At 38.7% G+C, this 17,624-nt stretch overlaps 1 protein-coding gene across 1 annotated transcript; it reads right to left on the minus strand.

The window, feature by feature from the left end:
- Positions 1–347: 347 nt before the first annotated feature.
- On the minus strand, positions 348–1,427 carry LOC139741245 (uncharacterized). The gene has a single exon (XM_071651842.1). The coding sequence runs from the start codon at positions 1,425–1,427 to the stop codon at positions 348–350; it is 1,080 nt and encodes a 359-aa protein (XP_071507943.1).
- Positions 1,428–17,624: the final 16,197 nt, after the last annotated feature.

The raw sequence follows: 17,624 nt of genomic DNA on the forward strand, positions 1-17,624 counted from the left end.
TATATATGTGAGTCATTTTACAATTTACTTTTAAAACTGGTCACGATCGCGTGTTACATAAACGATATCATTTTCTAATGCCATCGCTCTTGTGGCTTTCAGTGAAATGCACATACATGTTTGAAATGAATTAAAGAATAACTGGTGTTATTCTTTGCATATAAAGTTTTCCTAAATCTTTGAAGGAGAGAGTTTTTATTTTGCTACAAAGTTAACCAAATCTTGATTTTCTAAATAGATTTACGGATGAGCTGCATGAGAGGCGACATTAGCCTATCATCGTCTCACGCACTCATGCGTTTCGTTTTCGTCTGACGCTGATTAGGAGCAGTAAGAGGGAAAGTTAACTACTTTGGGCATATCAAGAGTTTCTTGCAATTATCTCTGAAACGTCTATTAACCGCTATGTAAACGAAAAGGTTAGTGATGTGGCTGACATATTTTGCTTGATAGAGAAAGTAGAGCAGCGCGCTTGGAACTATGGTAGCGATATGGCTGATTTGCGCGAAGGAGAGCTGATCGAGCACGACGCTGGGCAGCCAGAGGAGAAAGAATACGGCCGTGATGATTATCAGCATCTGTGTTGTCTTGTGATCCGATCTAGGAACGTTTCTTAGTCCACTCCGTGCTTTGTCGACGTTCTGCCGGCTTGGCAGTCCTCCTTTCCCCAGTCCTTTCCCCGACGGTTGAGTTGGAATCGGCTCGACGTTTGAGAAATCATCCGATGAAACTAGGCTTGATGAGGTAGCGACACTCTTGCTTATTGAGTAAACAGATCCCACCGCTTTCGATTTGCTTACAGGCTCAGAAACGGTTTTATCACCCAGAACTTCACGACGGATTTCTTGGTAATATCGGATGTGCTTTAAAATCAAGGCATAGAGCACAGTGACAGGTAAGGCGGAGGCGCAGAAGAGAACCGCCTGTGATCTGGAGTAGACATTTACCGCCCATGCAATGTTTCCGTACATATTACAGGCATACTCGCGGCCTGCTTTATGAGATGTCGTGATGAAAAAGAACGGTATATGTACAGCAAAGGCGAGAATCGTGCACGTGAGAGACACCCAGGCAGCAGCCCTTCGACCGACACGTCTTCCGAACGGATTACACACTGCCTGGTGGCGATATGCTGCGATAGACGTTGTTAGAAACAGACTTGCGAAAAGCGCAGATCTGGAGGCAATGACTTCGATGAAGCAAGCCCATGGATGCTCGTCGTGGAAAAACACGGCGGCGATTTGCACACCGCTGATCACACTCCCAACGAGGTCGACTACGGCAAGGGCGATGAAGGCGACATCAGTGGCATTGTTGACTGACTGCCGGGAAAATACGGCGATGATGATAATATTGCCAGGAATCCCGAAACTGACAGCTAAACTCCCGAGTGTCAACCGCATGATCGCAAACTCACTTAAAAACATGACAAGAAAATTTCGATAGACGTTGACACTTCCAGTGAGAAAAAGAAAACAAATTTACTGGATTAGGTGTTGTCAACCTTGTCGAGTGCAGTTAGTGAATGTTCGATGACGTTGATGGTTCGAGCCAAGAGAATTAGTTGTCAGCATGCAAGTGTTCAGAATAGGCCTAAATTGGTAAATTCGTCGGTATACGCTGGGTGTCCCGAAATCAACTGGAATCAATGAGTAAGATCAGTGTACCACAAGGGCCTGAAATTAAGGAATTATACAGTGTTGATATCACGCTCAGTCCAACATAACGGTGAGACGAGTCGATTATGATTGCCGATCAATGATGATATTATTGTAAACACTGCGATAGCCCAGATTCATCACGGTAATTGTCAAAAACAAATTTTCCCTAAATTTCCAAACCCTACCCTTATTGTATCTCCCACTTGTGAACAGAACAAGGGGTATCTCAAGCAATTATCGAAAAGCTATTTATAGTGCAATTCGACGTGATTAATAACTCATGTATCGCTGGAAACGATGCGTTGTACACTTTTCATTGATTTAAGCAGCTGGAAAATATACTATCAATCGTTCATATTATTAATCACGTGTCAAGAACAATTCTCAAAACGTCGACAACGCTGCTCTACAAGACTTTGACAGCTTTTATATACCTCAGCTTTTCAGAATCTGAAGTGTGTCGAATACGCGGGCTGTCAGGAATGACGAAAAAAGAAAGATAAAAATAGACACGGCACTTGAAATATTACCTTGCTTTATGCGAAGGTTTCACCTTTTTCCCCCACCAAAACCATCAATACCCTCCCTGTTTTTTTTTTCTTGGAGAGGGAAAACATGAAATACTGCAGCTGATGATATACCAGTACGATATCTTGCAGTAATGAGTTTAGTACGTCACGCGCACGCGCACGGGCATGCTCACGAGCACGTTGGTGGCGGCTGTTTAAAAAAAAAAAAGGAGGGGGGGGGGAAGGGTATGATAATACGTATAGTCAATAATGAGCTGGTTTCTAGTGGTGGCACCCTGACAGAAGACTTCCTTTTTTTCTTTCTCAATAGATTGCCAAAAGAAAAAAAAAATCATAAAGAGAGGAAAGAGAGAGAGAGAAAGAGAGAGAGCGATAGAGAGAGAGAGAGAGAGGGAGAGAGAGAGAAGGAGAGAGAGAGAGAGAGAGAGACAGACAGACAGAAAGCCGAGACAGAGAATGTACGAATCATAGATGAATACAAACTTAGGATTTTTTTTTCCGGTGCAACAATGTGGTTTAGGAGTGTTTTCGCATCTTTTCAGGGTGTGTCAACGCGTGCGTATTTGAACGGAAATACGTAAGTACTGGGAGAAAAAAAAAATCTGAATTGTGTTTGGTATGAACAATGGTAAACTGGACGTTTTTTTTATCAAGCGCGTTTTTACCTTCCATCACTGAAATATCAAAAATTGAACATTTCTTCGTAAGGTATTCTGATGATGAGTGTTCTTTATTTCCAGCGTTATGACAGACTTTTTAGGTTCTCTTTGTTAATTAAGATGCTTTGAAAACAAATCACACTGTTCCCAATGACCAAATAAATTCTCTCTGCGATATCATGATGACTTGTCAAACCTATGGTAAAGATGTTGCTCGTAAATTACATAAGCATTACAAAATAATGCACAGTATCTACTACCAGTGACTACTGCGAAGAGTTTTCTCTGCTTTGCAGGAGTCACAACATATATTCTGTTACCTATGTATAACTGAAAAAAAATGTTTCGAACAGAGAAAAGCCACTGTCATCTTTTTTTAATTGCGTAAGGAGAAGTCTGCCTTGATGTGTTACTTTCTCTCTTTTTAATGTTTATCTGCTTCGTCTACGTTAGAATTTTCCAGACAGATGAAAGACTATCTTCGGGATAAATGTCCACTTGAGTTTACCTTTACCAGTAGGGGCCTACTGAATGGAACGCACGCAGGGGCACGTGTCAAAAATGTCCGCCAAGAAAAACAACAACACTAACAAACAAACACAAAGACGCAGCCAAAGAGGTTCTATCCCTAATAGAGTGCGCGCTCTCATATACAAGATGGGCCAATTGAACGACCCGCCGCCATTAGCAAAGAGGTCGAGAAGTCGAGCATTCGCGAAGGTACCACACGTATACCTATCACTCTCACTTGTGCTGACATGATTGACTTTGTTTAGGAGCCCAAAATGCCTCAAAGATGTGCCGCATTTGGGTGTTGCAACACCAAAGGGAACAAGATTTCATTGCACAAGTAATAATAAATAAACCGGTGCCACAAACAGCAACATTTAAGACAGAATCGCACATAATTAGCTGTCCATATATCATGTGTACGATGCACTAATTATATAATATTTGATGCACTTGAGTGGTAAATATATTACAGATATATTGCATTCATCAACATGAATATATCTGATATACCACGAAAGAAATCCAATATCATTATTATCATACATACAAACCACTTTCCACGACAACACGACATTCAATGAAAAAAAAAAATGAAAAAGGTTTTCACTCACATTCGACATGAAAGTGATCAAAACGTCCACGGCAATTTCTTCTCTGTTAAAATATGCTCTTTAAACATCTAGAGCACTTTTTGTTGCCTTTCGTGTGTTCAACGCGTCTTTTTCTTGCAGAATGTTTTCGAATTCGTCAGAGTCTAGAGTCGCGAACCGTGTCGCCAGTCGCCATTACCGTGTCTAGAGTCGCCATTGTATTGTTGTTTACAAAATCTAACTTTCAACTTGTATATGGAGGTACAGTACAGTACAGTACAATACAGTACACCATATCAGCGAGCGACTGCCGCAGACCGGGCCGCACACAGACGAGTTACGTGTACTCCTATGGCATTTCTCAACCTCATCGCACATCTCAACCTCATGAGCTCATAGCGCAATGCCGCTGCACTTTGCTTTCTTTGCAAGCGATACTGCGCATGCGTATAAAGAAACATTTAAGTGCGTTACTGACAGCAGAGTACAATTATATTGGAAACAATATTGTACTCTTTTTCTCCATTGATACGGGTAATGTAAAATGCATAGGACAGGTATTATGCTGACAATATTGCATGTCATTAAGCAAACCCCTTGCAGGAATATTGATACATGGTTTTATTGTATCGAAAAAGTGGCTTGTATGTATAACAACAGTAAATATAGGTTTTCCCGGCCAATTTCGCACTTTTGTCAGTCCATTTGATAAAAGGTTCATTCAATTTAGCGAAAATCCTCGTCACTGCACATTCTGTCATTCAAAATTGCAAGTTGGTCGTTCAAATTAGCATTTCGATCAATGAAATTTGCACATGTGCCATTCGAATTCGTAAAACGAGCATTCAAATTGGCACGTGCTCTTCAGTCATTCAAATTCGCCAACACTGGCCGAAAGGGGTATTTCAGTCATTCAATTTCGCGTATGGGCAGTCAAATTCCTAACATGTTCATTCAAATTAACGTCATGTTATTTCTCTTTAGAAAAGGTGATAACATTTAAACGCGTATTTCTATGTGACTTTTTGTTTCATCCACGCACTGTTAAGCAGTAAAAGTATCATATTTTTTACCATACATAACTCGGGTTTGTTGTTCTGTAACGCCCCTTTTCTTTCATACATGTCATTTTAGGCCTACATGTACCAATACTAACTTCATCTTCTTACAGTCATGACAGCACAAATTAGATACAGACGTATTTCTCAAGAAGACAGAAAAAGAATTATAGAAACATTTGATGATCATAACCTTGACTTCCTAGAACTGGCCGACACACTCGGAATAAAGCACTCAACGGCCAGATAAGTTGTGGCCACATGATGCACTAAATCTTCGGACTGGAAGAATCACTAAGCACATTGAGAAAAAAAAAACCGTTGCCAAAATCTTTCAAATAAGTACGAAAATATGAAATGTAATGACGCTTGCAAAACAGTAACTGTGTTGACAAAAAAAAAATAAAGAAAGAACCAAAGCATAAACATGCGTGCTAAATTGACTGCAAAAGATGTTAAATTGGATGCCCAAAAATGAATTTGAATGAACGAGTGCGGCATGTCCGTGATCACGTGACTATATCATTCTAAATTGAATGAACGAATAACGAAATGGTGCTAGTTTTACGAATTTCAATTGAAAAAGTGTTAATTAGAATGACGCTAAAGGTAATTTGAATGCTCCAAAATGAATTTGAATGAAGAGATCATAAAATTGAACTACCGAACATGTCATCTACGCTAAATTTTGCTAAATTGAATGCAGCAATTAGGAATTGGACTGACACAAGTGCGAAATTGGCCGGGAAAACCTATATCATATGCAATAAACTTTAAGCCTTCAAGTAGTGTACTGTATCCAATAGTGTTTTTTGCAGTCCTTCAGGCTGCTGTCTGTGCCTTACGGTTAGGCATGGTCTGGACTCAAGACATGCATTGTGTGTGTGTGTGTGTGTGTGTGTGTGCGTGTTGAAATTGAAAAACACAAAAAAGTGTGTGTGTGTTTGTGTGTGTGTGTGTGAGTGTGTGTCTTGGAATTTGAAAAAAATAATGTGGTTTGGTGTGTACGTATGTGTGCGTATGTGTGTGTGTGTATGTGTGTGTGTGGGAGTGTGTGTTGTATGTGTGTCTGATGTTGCTAAGTGAAATATATATAATATGAAATCAGTACTCCATCATACCAAAGAGTATACACTGTACCTTTCTGCAATCTTTATTGAAGTATGAACGCATGTTTTGGCTTCATGTTTAGGCACAAATTTGACACATTAGAGCGATTCCTTTTTTTTCAGCAAGTGTTGAGAATGTATTTCTCTTATAGAATCCGGAGGCATATGGACAAATATTGATTTTCCTTAAAATTAGAAATGATTTTTCCAACCCAACCCCATCTTCGAAGCTGAACTTTACGTGTATTACTTACTATAGGCACTTCCGGGTTCACGCTTCTGGTAGTCGACCTCTTTCAGTTCTTTCCAGTTGCCCCGTTTTCATTTGTACGCACTGAATGGTGAGTGCTTACTCTATTACATATTATAAGAACCTCTTTGGATGCAGCTTTAATGAAGTGACAGGAAATAATTTATCTGACGGGTCTGTAACATTCCGTGCAGTGAAATACTGCATTGTGTGTGTGTGTGTGTGTGTGTGTGTGTGTGTGTTGTACAGTGGTATGCGTAAGAGATAAAAACCGTTACAGTCCACGGTCTCCATTAACAATAGTGACATTTTATTCAATTATTTGTTTTCATCTATTTATTCAGTATTCTTCACCCAGGGTAACCCAATCGCTGTTATTCTTGGGTGCCCTACAACAGAATAACACAAAACAACAGTTAATTCAACATACACAAAGTAACAAACAGAGGACATCCCTGTATACGTCACAATATCAAAGCAATATCAATGTTGTATATGTTTAAGATGCAAATTGATAAATCTTTGATTATATCAATATGAAAATTCACATTATATGAAATGGGATGATTATACTTACTTAATATTGGGATATAAAAATGACCTACTCCAAGTGAGATGTGTATGCCCTATACGAACGCTTGAAGGAAAGTGGCGTTTCAGACTTCAGCAAGGAGTTGATTTATGCAATCTTACTATGTGGTTGAAGTTTCTCCCTTAACTGCCCGATTTTTTGTATATTGTAACAAATTATGCGGTCGTAATCAAACGGATAATTGTCTTTTGATTATCTACATTTAGAGGTGCTCATGCCTGAAATGTTACACAGAGAATTTTCAACGACGGCAGAGGCCGCATAGGGGAACGTGGGGCAGGATGGGCCACATTTCACTAAATGTGCTTTATTTCAAATACTACGTCACAAACTTCCACTTGAAACAGGATTTACAAAGATTGTGTGAGGCAACACTATCACACGTAATATCATCTTAATTGCCTACTTTTATTTTACGTAATAGCCATCTCAAAATAGCCAAACTAATCTGTCCCATCCTGCCTCACATACGTGGGGCAGGATGGGACAAACAATGAAGACGCATATTTCCGTGTTCCACTTGAAACGGTCGCTCTTTCGTTTGTAATTCCGGACCATTCTGAAACTGCAAAAAGAATAAAACATATACATTAACCTTATCAAATATGATGGGGCAAGATGGGACACCTGTCCAATCTGCCCCGAGGTGGATGTCCCATCCTGCCCCATGCACACACACACTACACTTCTAAACTCTACGCAAGCATGCAATGACATACAGTCTGCCTACATTTTGTGAAATAAACTAGATGTATATACTATAAAAACCACACAATATCAACGTTCTACCTTTCTTCATATTATGCCAGGGATACTATACAGTTCTTAACTGCAGAAATTCTGCCGTCATCGATATCAATTTTTGCGTTTGTCCTCCAAAGCTCAAGAGAATCTCAGCTTCACAGAGCGTAAAGATGGCATCCTGACAGCGTGCTTTTTATCAGTGCAGATTATAGTGCCCTCTGATGCTTACTTAGATAGTTATCGCATTGTCCCATCCTGCCCCGTGTCCCATCTTGCCCCACCTTCCCCTACATTCTTCATGATTATTAACGAGGAAGCAATAAGTGTCTGGGAATAAAAACATTCATGCCCGTATGATCAAGGAGGTTTAAGAGATGGAGTTCCAACTGGCTGTAATTATTTAGACAGCTGTCAGTTTTCTATTGATGCACAAAAGAATTCCACGGATGCGTTAGTGCCTTTAATGATCGGGGTTCGATGCCGCCGTCCTTCTGAGCAATATGAAGATTCATTTTGAACGCAAACACAGCGTCGGCTATATTTCATTCGTTTGATTATTGAATGAAATGAAACTTAAACAAAAAACAAATCCCGTCCAGAAATATGTGCAAATGTGTAAATCTGAGCTGTATGAGGTAAAAATATTCAAAGCTGTCCCTCACTGGAAAGCCGATTTATCATCTTTCTGATCACTTCCGACAAATGAAAGTGATATGGTATGATCTTCAAATATAGTTCTTTATTCAGTTATATGTTAGATTAGTGTAAAGTTATGTAAAGTCGAGTAATTTCGATCTTTATTTCATCAATGTTTGCGCAATTTTTATTCGCACGTCCCGTGTCTGTGCCTGTACGTACCGCTCATGTTTTATAAGAAGGGACGGCGAAAAGTAATTACCAGATTATAAAGACATATCTTCCTCAGAGAGTGACTAATCATGATGCAGTGCCACATGAATCAATTGTCCTCCTATCTGTGGAGGATATTTGCTTGTCAGATGACTTTCGGCGGAAAATCAGACCTTAAAAGTATGAAGACATTTTTTGTTTTTGAAATATCTGTGGGAGGGTGTGTAGGTGGGGGGGGGGTATCCCTCTCCTATACACGAGGAAGATTTTGCATTTCAGACCTGAAATTCAGCGATCTGGTGCACATTTTTGGAAAAATTTTTGTTTGTTTTTCTTTAAAAAATAAGAAAATTAAATATTCACAATATATTATTGAATGACTAAATCGTGGTATTTTAGCTCTTGCTCCGCTGTTCACATCACTGTGAAGGCCTACTAAATAGTGGGGCCTGTCACCGGCGTAGACAGGATTTGATCTCAGGGGGAGCGGTTATGACCAGTGAGGGAGCGAAGCAAGCGGGGGGGGGGGGGGGAGGGTATGGTAGGGGGTTTCCCCCGCCCACGGTGAAATCTTTTTGCATTGAAAATTCTGACGTTTTACAGTCCAAAAACTGCCGTTTGTAGCTATATTCTTCGCTTTGGAAATTAAGGGGGGCACAGCAGGCGCAACTGCTGTCAATCACTGGCAGCAACATCAGGAGAATGTCATAGTGATTAAATGCGAGAGAGCGGAGCGAGCGAGCTTCAAAATTTTGACATTTTACAGTCCTAAAAACTGCCGTTTTGGGCTGTATTTTTTCGTTTTGGAAATTGAGGGGGGGGGGCTGCACCGGGCGCAACTGCTGTCAATCACTGGCAGCAACATAAGGAGAATGGCATAGTGATTATATGCGAGCGAGCGGAGCGAGCGAGCTTGAAAATTTTGATATTTTACAGTCCACAAACTGCCGTTTGTGGCTGTATTTTTTCGCTTTAGAAAATGAGGGGGCGCACCGGTTGCATCTGGAGAATGGCATAACAATTAAATGCGAGCGAGCGTAGCGAGCGAGCTTCACAATTTTGACATTTTACAGTCCCAAAAACTACCGTTTTTGGCTGTATTTTTTCGCCCTGGAAATCAAGGGGGGCGCACCGGGCGCAACTGCTGGCAGTTACTGGCAGCAACATCAGGAGAATTGGATAACGATTAAATGCGAGCGAGCTTCAAAATTTTGACATTTTAAAGTCCAAAAACTGCCGTTTTTAGCTATATTTTTCGCTTTGGAAATTAAGGGGAGCACACCGGGCGAAAACTGCTGGCATTTACTGGCTGCAACATCAGGAGAATGGCATAATGATTAAATGCGAGCGAGCGAGCTTCACAATTTTGACATCTTACAGTCCAAAATCTGCCGTTTGTAGCTATATTTTTTGCTTTGGAAATTAAGGGGGGCGCACCGGGAACAACTGCTGTCAGTCACTGGCAGCAACATCAGGAGAATGGCATAGCGATTAAGTGCGAGCGAGCTTTAAATTTCGACATTTTACACTACAAAAACTGCCGTTTGTAGCTATATTTTTCGCTTTTGTTTGTCCCACTTTTATGGGGAAACCACCCCCCCCCCCCCCATCGACGTCTTTGCATATGAGGGTGCTTTTGTTAAGTGAAAGATCTGCTGCACACTCTTTGATAAATTAAAATATACGTCAATCTCAAAAGTGTACAAAGTCTATCGAAAGGGATCCTGTATAGCAGAGCTTTTGCATGTTTATGATTGCAATACAACGATCTGGTGCATAGTTCTGATTTGTCTGCCTAAACACTTCCGTAGGGGCGGGGCAAATGCCCCTTTGCCCCCCCCCCCCCCCCCCCCCGAGATAGATTCGACGCCCCTGATCTTCCCTGGGTATCCCCATCACATGCCCATAGATGTATCCTGACTGAGTCATCAGTCACTGTCGTTTCTCAGGAATGATTCAGGAAATGGAGGGCGTTCAATTATGGCGATATAGTTTTTGTTATTGTTTATTTGTTTTCGTACACATTTTGCAGATGGTCCCCAGTTACTCGAGTCATAGCATGTTTATATGTAGGCCTATACTATTTGCCATACCTTACAGCGTATGTCGATGTTACTTTCTTCGCGAGCGAGCGAAGCGAGCGAGCGCGTGTGAAAATTAAGTATACATTTTCCTACAAGATAGAATACCCGGTACTGTTCAGCTCTGTTAACTGTCTGAAGGCCGGCGTACAAACGTCATGCAATATGCCAAAATTGATACAATCACATTTCTGCTTCCTCCATTTTTTTTTCAAAGTTCAGGGGAGGGGGAGGGGATGATTGTACAGGCCATCCCCCCCCCCCCCTCCTCCATTTCGGGGGGGGGGGGGGAGGGGATATATCCCCCATCCCCCGGGATTTACGCCCATGCAATCTACACAGCCCCAATTATCTTCCTGGGAGTGCGGCGATAGATTGTCCCCCGTCAGGTCGGCAACGGCTTCTCCCAGTGCCTCCTTGGTTTCATGGAGAGGTGTCTGAAAACTGGATAGTCGACCTCAACGCAATTCATCACCAAGACATCGACGACGTCGTCCACTGAAACAATGTTAAACTCAGCCGTTACCTCAAGAAGATAACATCGTCGATGTGGATCAATGTCGTGAATGGTTACATAATTGAACTGGTTGTACATGTCTGACGAAACTCCAGTCACCAGTCCTGTCTTATAGATAATTGAGTATACATTCCAGCATGCAAACCGTTTCGGGTTAAAAAAAAAATCACAGCTGCAGACAGTGACACCAAAATAACTGCCAAAAGTGTCTTTGGACAAATGCACATACACACACACACACACAAACGCACGCACAAAATTTATTTCAAGAAACAAGAAGAAAATTGAATGTCTTTCCTTTCAAGCTGGAAGTCTGATAAAGTCTAATAAAGTTTTGAAATTCGAAACTTCTAGGATTTAATGCATGAAACATTTATACGATGAAGCATCTCTATACGGTGGTTTTGACTGGCCTACACGGCATTTTATTCTTTCTCCCGTGCACGCGTGGCTGAAAGTGAAGGAATGTTTCCTGTATCAAAAATTAAAGTTGCACATAAACCTTAAGGGACTTGAAACCAAGGGGGAGGGGGGATTGCGCGATCCTCGCGAAAATTTCCACTAAGGTAGAGGCCAATGTAACCTACAAGACTGTATAGTTGGATTTTTTCAAATTTTGATTTATGTATCTTATATTAATTGATTTATCCTAATTTATGTACTTTTTTTGTTTATAAATAAAAAATAAAGCTCCAAGACTTCTCGTTTTTGGTGGACATATTCTTTTCAATATCATCAACAATTATTGAAGCAAAAATTCGGCTTCACAATTATTTCTTATGTATTTTATATTGTTTATTGAATTTCTTATGTATTTCTTTGTTTCTTACTTTTTGTTTTTTGTTTTTTTTTCGTCAAAATTTGTCTCAGAAACTTTTTAAAGCATAATCAGGCTAAGATAAATCATTATCAGCCATTGAAAGTATAAAGATTTATTTTTATTTATATGAATTAATTGCAAAAACAAAATTTACATTGGATTTGCACACAAAAGCATGTTTTTGAGCAATTTTTGGGTCAGTGATTTTTTTTTTCTCGAAGGGACTGGCTTCAAGACGGCATGCCCGTGAGCAACAAATTTGGTCCAAAAGTTGCGCGATACTTCAAAGAAAAAAAATCATAAAATGTCGCGGTGAGAGCATCACGCGTTGCGAAATAACCACACGAAACGTGGGGAGGGGGTGGGATATGACCAAAATGGCAAAAAAAAAAAAAAAGTGTGGGAATAGGGTTAAGAATCTCAGGAATTAGAGCATAATGAATACAAAAATATATCAGTTTTTTTGACAAATTTTCCTGTTGACGGGTACATTTTGATATTCTACAATCAGATCAACATTTACACTTAAAACTTTTTTGTTAAATTCCTTAAATTATGTTTATTTTTCAGGACGAATGTCGGCTGCACAAAAATTGGGAGTAATCACATTAATTCCGAAAGCAAATCAACCCTGACAGTTTTTAAAGAATTGGCGTCCAATTTTTTCACTGAATGTAATATATAAACTGGCATCTGGTTGTATAGCAAACAGATTTAAGAAATTTTTATCATATTTGATACATGGAAATCAAACCGGATTTTTGGAAGGTCGATACATTTGTGAAAATATTCGTTTACTGTATGATATTATACAAATGATGCACAGGATAGAGTGCGTTAGTGAAGGTGCGCCTCGTGCATGTTGCACCATTGTCAATACTCTCGAGTGCGCCGCACCTCCCGAAGTTCACTAACGCCACGAAATAATCCTGTGCATCATTTGTTTTATAAAATGGGTCGAAAACTAACTGCATTTTTCACGTACCTTTGTGGGTCAATACCAGTCAGCTACATGTAGCACTCGCTCAAAAGTCAAGATGTCCGAAGATGTTCGTCCCAAACATTTACGCACGTCGCACTCGGAAATCCTGCACATAAGTAATGTACGTATAAGGGTATACGTACGCCACATGTTAGGCTGCGTTCACATAGAAGTATACTAATCGGGTATTCGGGGCTCGTTTTCGAGGGCACGCGAATAGCTTGAATCGAACGATAGGATTTCCTCACACCGGTTCACATAAGAGGGCACTATTCAAAAGTACCGAATAGCTGCGAATAGTATAGCAAAGTGGGAATCGAGCTTGTTCGATTTTCTTGCAGCGTATACCGTCTCTCGTTTATGAAATAATGACAATTTTGGTCTGGATTTGCCCCTTAGCAAAAATAAAGCATGTAGACTGACATTCTGATGCAGTTTAGAAATTGTTAATAAGATTTGCTGGGATGTAGGAGGAAGAAATCCTCACTGCATGGGATGGTGAGTTGACGGTGCGGGTGATGGTGTACTCGGTGCCCGAATAGCGAATAGCGAATAGCGAATACTTCTATGTGAACGCAGAGTTATGCACAAGAAAGGCCGGCTGGCAGCCCGAACTAGAAGTTGTTTACAGGATTGACAGCGTATAGTAGCGCGTGACGCACTTGTAACAACTGATTGAGTGCGCACTGCTAGTGTAAACATTATGACGTCAGGCCGTGCATGTTAGTAAGAAAATAATGAACGCACACGTGACTCATTCCAGCGCTTCCAATTGGCTACATTCTTGAACCCATTTTATAAACTTTTATATACAAAGTTACATGATATACCAGGTTTGTTATTTTTGATCGACTTCGAAAAGGTTTTCGATTCTGTGTCTCATAAGTTTCTTTTTAAAGTTGTAGATTTTTTCAATTTCGGCCAATCTATGAAAAAATGGGTTCAATTGTTTTATAACAATGCTACTTCCAGTGTTTTAGTAAACGGTTATTTTACAGATAGATTCAAAATAGAACAGGGCTGTCGGCAAAGGGGATCCCTTATCACCCTATCTTTTTCTGTTGGTCAGTGAAATTCTTGGAATTATGATAAGGCACACGAATTCTGTAGTTGGGTTACAAATTAATGAAAAAAATTTAAAGTATTACAATATGCAGATGACACACTTTTGACACTCAACGGATCAGATCAAGATCTAAAAGATGCTCTTGAGATTTTTGATAATTTTGCTAATATATCGAATTTACGAATTAACCCCAGAAAGACTAAAACAATATGGATAGGAAAGAATCGGAATTGTAGAACTAGATCATTGGAAGATTGTAATTTTGACTGGATTTTTCAGGATAGGTACTTTAGGTACCTGGGAATAGAATTTTCAGTTAAATTACATGAAATGGTTGAAAAAAATTACCGTTTAAAAATGAAAGATATTACAAATACAATGGTCTAAACGATCACTTACTGTTTTAGGAAGAGTTACTGTTGTTAAATCATTATTGATGTCAAAATTAAATTATTTGCTGTTATCACTTCCTAAACCAAATTTTAAAACATTGACAGATATAAATCGTTATTTTTATTCGTTTATATGGGAAAATAAACCCGATAAAATGAATAGAAATCAAATGTGCCAGTTACATTGTAATGGTGGTATTAAAATGATTGATATTTTCATGCATGCTAAATCTCTTAGAATATCCTGGATCAGAAGGTTTGTTTGTGATCCGCAGACTGAAAATTACACGTTCCACATGTTCCGTTCTTTCTTGCCCCAACCAGTATCGTTTCATTTATTTATAGGGTCATTATACTACAAAAAAAAAAAAAACTTGCCAATGTAATGCTCAATGATTTTTGGAAAGAGGTACTTCTGGCTTTTTCAGAATTGTTACAAATTAATACACATGATAATTTGGCAAGCCAACCTCTTTGGAATAATCCTTCAATTAGAATGATTAACAACACTGTATACTTTAAGTCTTGGTGTGAAAAAGGTATACGTTTTATAAATGACTTGTCAGATAATGATGGAAAATTTCTTTCATATTTTGAATTTCAGAAGAAGTTTGGTATACAAACTATCTTTCTTCAGCACGGTGGATTGTGCACTTCTATTCAATCATTTACAAAAAAAAAAACTGAATGTCGAAGATGACAAAACCTTTTATTCATCATGGTTTAAATGTAATATTGAAACATAAGAAAGGCTGTTCTGATATTTATCAAACGTTGTTAAGACACATGTCAAAATGTTGTAACAGTTTTGTAAAGTGGAGTAGTATGTTGGATCTGGATGATGAAGCATGGTCTTTATACTGTTTAATCCCTCTTCAATCAACTATTGATATTAATATGAGGTGGTTTCAATTTAAGATTCTCAATAGAATATTCTATATGAAAGACGTTCTTTTAAAATTTGGTTTTGTAACAGATAAAAAGTGTACATTTTGTAATGATAGTGAGGAAACCATAATGCATATAATTCTGTTCATGTCCTTATTCAAATACAGTGTAATATATGGAATAAGTTTGAGCGATGGTTACTCCTGAAGATAGATAAACAAATTGTATTTACAAACCAATATAAGTTATTCGGATTTTATGGTCTTAATAACAGTGCATTAAACTGTATGATGATTGTTATAAGAAGAGACATTTCTTCAGCGAAATGGAAAAAAAAAACCGTTCCGTCATTCGAACACATAACATCTGAGATAAAATGTCATTTTGAGATGGAAAAGTGTATAAGTCAAATGAAGTGTAGAGAAAAGAATTTTGTGTAAAAATGGGCTTTATTCGTTAAGTGTTTTTGAATATTTAATGAAAATTATATTATATTCAAAGTGTTTTCAGAGTTGTTTCTGACAATAGAAAAAGAATAATATAAATCATATGTTGTAAAAAAGTTAAAGAAATTTTGCTATATGTACAAGTGCAGTAGGCCACTGTTTGTCGATAACTTAATTATTATTGTTTTGTATTCAAAAATCATTTGTAAATGTCACTTTCTGAATATGTGTATGAATAAAACACCCTGTGGAAGGGGAAAAAACATTTACACTTATCTTACATTCTTTTGAAAGACTTTTTTATGCAGCAGAAATGTTCGTATTGTGAGTCATAAAAATATTGTGCTGTTTGTAATTTTTGCGATCGAGTGTGCGGAAGAGTTTGCCAAATACAAACTGTATCATTGCTCATCAAAGTTAGGATAAAAGTTTTTTTTTTGTGCTAAATTTGTTTGTTTTCAGTCTATGGGATACTTCAGTGTTAATAATGATGTTAATGATTCGGAATAAAAAATAAAGTCTATTGATATGAAATGTGGTGTTTGAAAATGAATTGCATTTGGCAATGTTTGCATAATATTTTCAAGTTTGGGATCAAAAGTTTATTTCTGATTTATGCGAAGATAATCCTTCAGAAAAAAAATCTTATTCATAATCACGCTCAGACTTGAAATACATACTAAACAAACCAACCAATTAATAAATAGAATGTTATTCATGAGCAAAAATCCAGTGTTCATTCCCAGTCATCCAAATCAAATTTTTTATGTTTTTTTTTCTCAGATCTAGGTTTTGCGGAGGTTACATTGGAGGCGGTTGCACAGTTGCCCGTATTATTGTTCCTTTTTAGATACTTTATATCATCTATACGAAACACCAGTTCTAGTGATAAGTACTGTCACTTCACTTTTCGTTACATCATGAATCTATACAAGGTGTAGTATTCGGAATTTCTTTTTCGTGAAATGTGTAACAAAAATACAATTAGTTTAGAATGATATGAGACGCATCACATCAATATACAAATGATGCACAGGATAGAGTGCGTTAGTGTAGGCGTATAGTGCACTCGAGGGTATTTACAATTGTGAAACATGCACGAGGCGAAGCCGAGTGCATGTTGCACTATATTGTAAATACCTGAGAGTGAGCTACGCCTCCACTAACGCCACGAAATAATCCTGTGCATCATTTGTTTTATAAAATGGGTCGAAAATTCGAAAACTAACAGCATTTGTCAGCGTTTTTCACGTACCTTTGTGGGTCAAGACGTCCGAGAATGTTCGTCCCAAACATTTACGCACGTCGCACTCGGAAATCCCGCACATGTAAGTACTGTACGTATAAGCGTATACTTACGCCACGTCATGATTGTTGTGCACAAGAAAGGCCGGCTGGCAGCCCGAACGAGAAGTTGTTTACAGGATTGACAGCGCGTATGGTAGCGCGCGACGCACTTGTAACAACTGATTAAGTGCGCACTGCTAGTGTGAACATCGTGACGTCAGTGACTTTACGCTTTTTTGCAAGGCCGTGCATGATAGTAAAAATTAATGCACGCACACGTGACTCATTTCAGCGTTTCCAATTGTCTACATTCTTGAACCCATTTTATAAACTTGTTTACTGGTACATTACCTCACAGAGAATATTTCTGGATTTTTTTTTCTGGATTTGTTCATTCAAGAATGCCCTGGTCTGCGTGAGGTGAAGGCGGGCACAATACTGTTTAGTGGGTTCCAAAGAAGGATAATTTAGTTGAAATATGCTGTAAACCAATTAAACAATTGAAAATGGTATAAAAAGTACATTATATGGCAATATTGACGATCATGGTATTTCCAGAGAAAAAGAAAATCCTGCAGATTCCGTTGAGA

This window comes from Diadema antillarum, unplaced genomic scaffold (genome assembly GCF_040938485.1).
Source record: "Diadema antillarum isolate AM-2024a unplaced genomic scaffold, OU_Dant_1.0 seq00000912_RagTag, whole genome shotgun sequence".
Classification (NCBI taxonomy): Eukaryota; Metazoa; Echinodermata; class Echinoidea; order Diadematoida; family Diadematidae; genus Diadema; species Diadema antillarum.